Here is a 7,197-nt window from a genome sequence, read left to right as displayed (position 1 = left end):
TCTGTTTACACATTCATTGTTATGGTCAAGCATAATGAACAGACATTCTAATGCTTGACCGACTGATGTTGGTTGGCGTTACAAGTATTTATTCTTTTGAAATAAACCAAAGGACCATGAATTTATATGGAAGACTGCCCAGAATGGAATGGCTAACTGTTCCTGTGAAGCTAACACGAGAAAGGAAAGTGTTGGCTTAGGCTACGCCCGTGGTGTATGCCTGAATCATTGGCCACCCACCAGTCACATCGGCTGTAAACGGGTATACCAGTGTCCTCTGGGGTCAAGAAATGGGCGTGGGTGTAGCAGCAGCCTACATCCGCAGAAACATGCTGAGAAACCGTCAGGGGAGGGGGCTGTCTTATCCTTACAGCCCCACCCGTTCCAGAGGGGAAATATAGGCCGAAGATATACATATATATATATATATATATATATATATATATATATATTATATATAATTATATATATATATATATATGATATATGTAATATATATATATAATATATATTATGATATATAGCATATATTGGAAGATAAATGCCACGAAGGAAAAATAAACGAAGGAGTCTGCAGATCTTTCGACTTTAAAAAGTCCTTTACTGAGCAGAGTATCTGCTCAGTAAAGGACTTCTAAAGTCGAAAGATCTTGCAGACTCCTTCGTTTATTTTTGTTTACTTCGTGGCATTATCTTTATTTATTGATTTATCACGTTTCCTAACTTTCGTGATTCAGTTGTACATACATACATACATTATAGGATATATATTATATATACTATATATATTATATATATATAATATATATATTATATATACATAAACACTCACACAATCATACACAGTAACTACATATTGGACTGATTTCTCTCCCACATGTCGAAGTCTTGACTGGTCATTAGAGAAGGCCGGTGCGTCTATAATAACATCTTGACACGACAACCTTTCAAACGTGACAGCCCTGTCGTGGATATCAGCCGTTATTTTTTTTTAAATGTCGTAGATGAGCGCCATTGGAAAAAAAAATGCATCACAAAATTTGATTAACATAACTACTTGAAAAATTTATCACTTTGAATTTGAAATGTACTTCCTTGGACGATGGAAAAATAATGTTTGATAATCGCAGGTGTTAATTGAAATTGCAACCCACCGAAACTACTTATATAATTGACCTGCGTGTTTTAGAATACTTAGGAGAAAACAATTGCAAATGTGTGTATCATTTTTTTATAAAGTACGTAATCCATTTATGTATTTATGTTAGATTGTCTTCATTAGGAACAAATAAACAGGAGTCTTAATATACCACGAATAGTGTACATTTTAACTGTTAACTAATATTTATTGTTTTTAACGATTATTTGTAGTAAAGTTGAAACGCCGGGTCAAATATTTCCCGTTTCTTTTTCAAACTTTCCTTTAGTCTCGTACGATGTGTTCAGCATTCACTAATATTCGGGGAATAGTTCGCTGAGATTCTTGCCTTATGAACGTATTTACGGGACAACTGAACGTTCATTTGCATAAACGGGAACAACAATGCAGCTGATTTATCATCATAAACACTCGGTTACAGAATGAAATAGAAAACTTCAGCACAATTAGAATAAAGGATTTCTAGACGATGGATATCCACTTGCTAAAATGAAACGACGAACGTTTGAAAACATGAATTGAACTGACATCCCAACAAATTTAACGTAGCTCTCAACTGCAAATTTGAAATGCATAATTGCAGTAGATGTATATGCAAAGAAACTTGCCAGAAGATGAACTCTTAATTATGTTAATAATGTTGATAACTGCAGCTGTCGATGAAGGTTCACTGCAAAAATGAAATGGTCATCTGACAACTAAGGGCGTCCGATTGCAGAAATGAAGTGGTCAGGTGCAGTGTTATTATTTCAGTAAAAGGAAATACGTTGATGATGAACGTGTAATTGCGGAAATGAAGGCTACAGTTGTAGCTAATTTATGATGAAATTAAATTACAAGACGATAAAAGTTCACATGTATAATCATACTAGATGAATAATTGGTGCTGTCGATCCCGCATAGGTATGACTAAGCAGAGAAGAAGAAGAAGAGTAACAACAACAACAACAAATGCTGCTGTCGATAACGTCCGCCTACGGAAATGAAATGGACAACCGAGGCTTAAGACGGAAAACGCAGAATTGCAGAAGTGAAGCGAATCATAACTGCGGTAGAATTTCTAAGTAAAAAGAAAACAAAGAAGACCGAGTTAGCTCAGCTGGCGGACTTGAGCAAGACTTGCGTGATGGCTTTTAAAAGGCTTGCGGCGGGAGCCGACAGATGGCGCGGCCGTTCTTGTTTGGGGTAAAATCACGCAGGCGCGAGTCAGTGCCGTATATCGTGGCTTGTCGTGTTGACGTGTGTGTGGCGGGCGTTCTCCTCCTGCCGGGTTCCGTTTGATACCGTTGTTCCTCTTGGATTTATTTCGTTTCGCAGCCGACGACAGTGGATTTACGCCTACGGCTTCTTCGATTAACCGCCTTCTAATAATCCCGAGGCACCTCTGCGTTTATGGAAGGTAAGGTAAGGCAGACGTCGAGATAGTTTTCTTTTTTTTCTTCTTTTTCTTTTTTTCCTTTCTCCCTGTATCGTTTAGTGTGTTGACCAGGTGTAAGTGTGAGTTTGGTTACACTAGTGTTAATTTGTTGTGTTTGTGAGTATGTTCGTTAGCGTATGATGATGATGATGTGTGTGTGTGTGTGCCGTTTTCGTTTGTATTTTGCTGTGTGTTTGTGTAATGCGATAATTTTGATTGTAATATGTTTTTAAGTCACGCTCTCATTACCTTGTACGTGAGAAGTGAAGGCGTGTTTGGAAATGTCTTTTTTAACGGTCAGTTTACACACACGTATATATATATATATATATATATATATATATATATATATATATATATATATATATAATATATATATATATATATATATATATATATATATATATATATATATATAATTTGTAAGTCACGGTGACCTCTTGACATACACTGTCAAAGTTGCATACAACAGACAGTTGTTCTGAGGGATCGCAAATTTATGAAAAATTGTAATATAAATTTATGAAAATTTATGAAAAATTTCATTGATATATAAAAAAGTAAACGAAACGTGCCTTTTTTTATTATATATTTCTTCCCGAAGGTAAGCTTAGCTTCATTAAGGTACGAAGTCATTCTTGTTTGTTTAATTAAACGGAGTTGGATAGCATTAGTTGTAAAACAGTACAGGACTTAAAATCAAATTGGAAAAGTTACGGTTTATATTATTATTATTATATTATATTTTCATCAACATGCGTCATATATCCTTGAGGTATAATTATATAAGCTCTTATCGGTTTCAGATAAAGACGTTATCTGTGGTCGCTCGGTAGTTATCTGATAGAAAGGAGAGTGCCCCGTTTCTATAATGTTAGATTACTGTCGAACATTCCGCGATGTTAGGTTATTGTTGAAAATTTTGGTATTGTTAGATTACTGTCTAACATTCCATAGTGTTAGATTATTGTTGAATATTCCATAATGTTAAACTAAAGTTACGTTCTTGTATTGTTAGATTACTGCCGGACATTTCGTAATGTTAGATTGCCGTAGAATATTCCGCAATGTTAGATTACTTTCGAAAACACCGTAATGTTAGATTACTTTCGAACATTTCGTAATGTTAGATTGCCGTTGAATATTCCGCAATGTGTAGATTACTTTCGAACACACCGGTATGTTAGATTACTTTCGAACATTCCGTAGTGTTAGATTGCCGTTGAATATTCTGCAATGTTAGATTGCTGTTGAACATTCCATAATGTTAAATTACTCTCGAATATTTCGTAATGTTAGATTGCCGTTGAATATTCCACAATGTTAGATTACTTTCGAACATTCAGTAATGTTTGATTGCCATTGAATATTCCGCAATGTTGGATTACTTTCGAACATTTCGATTGTTAGATTACTGTTGAACAGTGAACAATGTTCGTTTAGGCCTAATGTTGAACATTATGTTTGACATATAATGTTGGCGATAAAATCGGAAAGATTTCAGCTCTAAAATATTAGTCTCTCTCTCTCTCTCTCTCTCTCTCTCTCTCTCTCTCTCTCTCTCTCTCTCTCTAACGCAGATCGTAGTTCACTGGGTCTGTAGATTTTTTTTTTTATCTTACCGGTATGCGCGCTTGCCATAGATCTCTCTCTCTCTCTCTCTCTCTCTCTCTCTCTCTCTCTCTTATGCAGTCATTGTTTTGGACATGAAATAGTATTGTATATATATGTTTTTTAGTGTTTCGTAACTGATAACTTTTCTTCTGTTTGCGAACATAGCGCGAATCACCCCCATAGGCCTAATTCCAAAGATTTATTATTTTCTTTTTTGCAAATGCCGTTTTATCACCCTCCGTAATTCCTAAGAATTATGTTTAACCTTGTGCTGGTATATGCAGAGAACAACTGCTGCTAGCAATGCGTTGTTGCATGGCTCATTTCGACAGACAGTTGACGTAACGGTTTTCAGCTCCCCCATTGTGACTCCGATATTCAGGCGGGCCAAACTTGTTTCCAATTCACACCCCATTCTGCTCGCTGAGGGTTTGTAACCCCCCCCCCCCCCCACCCCCCCCCCCAGCCTTCCCCGGACCCTTAATGAATTTGGTTATGTAGTGTCCCCCACTCGACCCCCCGTATTTTTTTTTTTTTTTTTTTTTTTTTAATGTCATCTGTATGTCATTTTTCTTAATTTCCTTAAACGTATAGGTCTATGCTTGCGTTACACGCTTATTGTTACGGGTCTGATATCGGTTTAAAGTTTAATGTTTTTGCGTTAAACCAAATGGAAGTATTGTAATCTCGATTTTATGTCCTCTGCGTGACTGCACATTAGTGCCAATAGCCTTTAGGCCTACTACAGTCGTTTATCGGTTGGTTACTGAACTTGTGACGCACAATTTGCAAAAATGAGCACTTCATATTGACCATCAATTTGCAAAAATGAGCACTTCATATTGACCTTGCCTTGCTACGTGAACGAGTCTGTCATTAATTTGACCAGAGAAAAAGTAAATGGTGCGCCATTACTCTGTTAGCACCGTATCTCGAACGATCAACTTAACAACGACGCCTGGAACATTCAGTAATACTGGTTATTAGTAGGCCTATACCTCTCTTTTCCATATTCAGGAACAAATCTGTCTACCGTGGCATTTGAAAGTTTATTAGTAAGATTCAGTACTTTCGTAAAGATATTAATATCTTTACGATGAAGGACGATGTGGATATTTTAGTCTCACTTGAAACCACCTCGCTGCGTGAAAACAAGAGAGGATTGCTGGAGCGTAATTCGTTTGACAGTGATCGTTGATGATTTATGAGAGTCGAGAGGAACACTTGGGTTGCCATGACGGGGTTTAAGTCGAAGTTGATGATCCTTAGCTGCAAATGAAGTGCCTGGCTTCTGAATTAGCCTAGGAGCTCAGACAGACGAGACACTGGTTAATTACTCCCGGCTGCATGGAACGGAATTTTTTTTCTAGTACTATAGTTCCCGGCCCCCCCCCCCCTTTTTTTTTTTTTTGGCGGAGGCTGGAAATAAACTTTGAAGATTTTGTGGACACTTGAATTGAAGGTTGATGGCTGCTTCTGATGAGGGTGGGGGCGAGGATGAGCTGAAATAAAAGATATTTTTAGGGAGCCAGTATATCAACTATGCGATGATGACTCTCATGATGCGAATGGGCGTTGATGTATTAATATAGTTGGAACTTACAATAGACGTTGATGATTCATGGTGGAACTGACGTATATAGATGATTTTTGCTGGGAAATGAAGCAGGTGCATTTTGTTTTTGGTGGGATTTGGAAAGATGATTGATAATAATTGTTTTTGCCAAATGTAAATATGCAATAGCAGTTGGCGGTTTTGGAGCTTAAAACATACGGTCACTTTTGGCGGGAAAAGATAGGGGCCTTTGTTACTCATGAATCGAATAATTTTTTACTTTTGAGATTTGTAATGGACATTGCCGGTCTGAAAGAGACAATAATAGTTTGGTATGACAAATGAAACCGGATGTGATTTATGAATGATGGATGTCAACGCTCGTGTATGATTATTTATTGAAATGTGAAGAGTCGGCTTCAAAGGTCATTGTTATCTCTGGCATTAAGGAGCGCAGAACTAAGTATGTCTAAGAATATAATCATTAATTCACTGATATACATGTCATTACGAGTGACGCGACATATTCGGAGGAAACGACAATTGATAGTGTATCATCCTTCTGCGTAGCACATCTATGAAAACGGTTCAATATAGCAAACTGTCAACCTGCGGGATTATTAAACTGTCATTGTGTAAGTTCTCAATATATTTTTTTTTCAGCTCGCCCGAACTTGGATTGGACTATTGTCATATATACCTTTTCTGGCTGACTCAATGATAAAGCCATCGATTAGATGGTTCTGTTCACGTTTCAGTTTAGTAATTTTTGTACTATCATAGTATACACTTGCTGCTGCCAGTAGGTGCATAGGCCTAACGAAATGAGAAGTTTATTGTCGTATCGAAATGTCAGCGTAGTATTTATTCATTTTTTTAATTTATTTTTTTGAGACGGTAGCCATTTTTTCCTAGATAGAGAATGTTTGAAAAGATTGTTATGTTAAGTATCATTTCAAGTTCTCAGTAAAATCGTATTTCTCTATCAGAGTTGGTGGTGGACGGCAGTCATTGGGCGTAAAATAAAATAAATATACGAAAACGTCAATTTAAAACCTATTCCTCACGATAATTTGGTGTTAGTGAGGTCAAAATGGTGGTATTTAAGACGGTAACGTATCGTCTAATAGGACATTATCAAAGGTGGTGTGTTTTTATTGTAAGAAACTCTAGGGTTTTACCCAAACGCTTTCTCTGATATAGACCTAGATCACATTTCTTGGAATCTTAAGTTCTTCTAACTTTTCAGCCTTAATTATTATTATTATTATTATTATTATTATTATTATTATATGTCAAATGACTGGAGACGGCTTGTTCTTTGCTTGTTCAATGACTCGGTACTAGAAGCTAGTTCTTGAAAAAGAACTGTTAAAAGCTTCTCAGGATTATGTCAGGCGAATGACCTTATGTTCTGGGAAGGATTAGTTTCAGTTACGTTTCGTAGTTGGT

General features: G+C 36.6%; 1 protein-coding gene across 2 annotated transcripts in view; it reads left to right on the top strand.

The window, feature by feature from the left end:
• Positions 1-2,354: 2,354 nt before the first annotated feature.
• The window catches only part of LOC135214258 (protein numb-like), a 138,766-nt gene continuing 133,923 nt past the window's right edge, over positions 2,355-7,197 (top strand). Inside the window, exon 1 of one of the 2 annotated variants that reach the window (XM_064248352.1) lies at positions 2,355-2,558. Coding sequence is in view for 1 of the 2 variants with exons in the window: in XM_064248351.1 (XP_064104421.1) it covers positions 2,552-2,563 (12 nt within the window). In the remaining variant the exon portion in view is untranslated. Of the gene's footprint in view, positions 2,564-7,197 lie in introns of both variants that reach the window. The other variant, XM_064248351.1, reaches the window with a different exon arrangement.

This window comes from Macrobrachium nipponense, chromosome 45 (genome assembly GCF_015104395.2).
Source record: "Macrobrachium nipponense isolate FS-2020 chromosome 45, ASM1510439v2, whole genome shotgun sequence".
Taxonomy (NCBI): Eukaryota; Metazoa; Arthropoda; class Malacostraca; order Decapoda; family Palaemonidae; genus Macrobrachium; species Macrobrachium nipponense.
The sequence above is the reverse complement of the archived record's forward strand: the minus strand, read 5'-3'. Positions and strand labels throughout refer to the sequence as shown.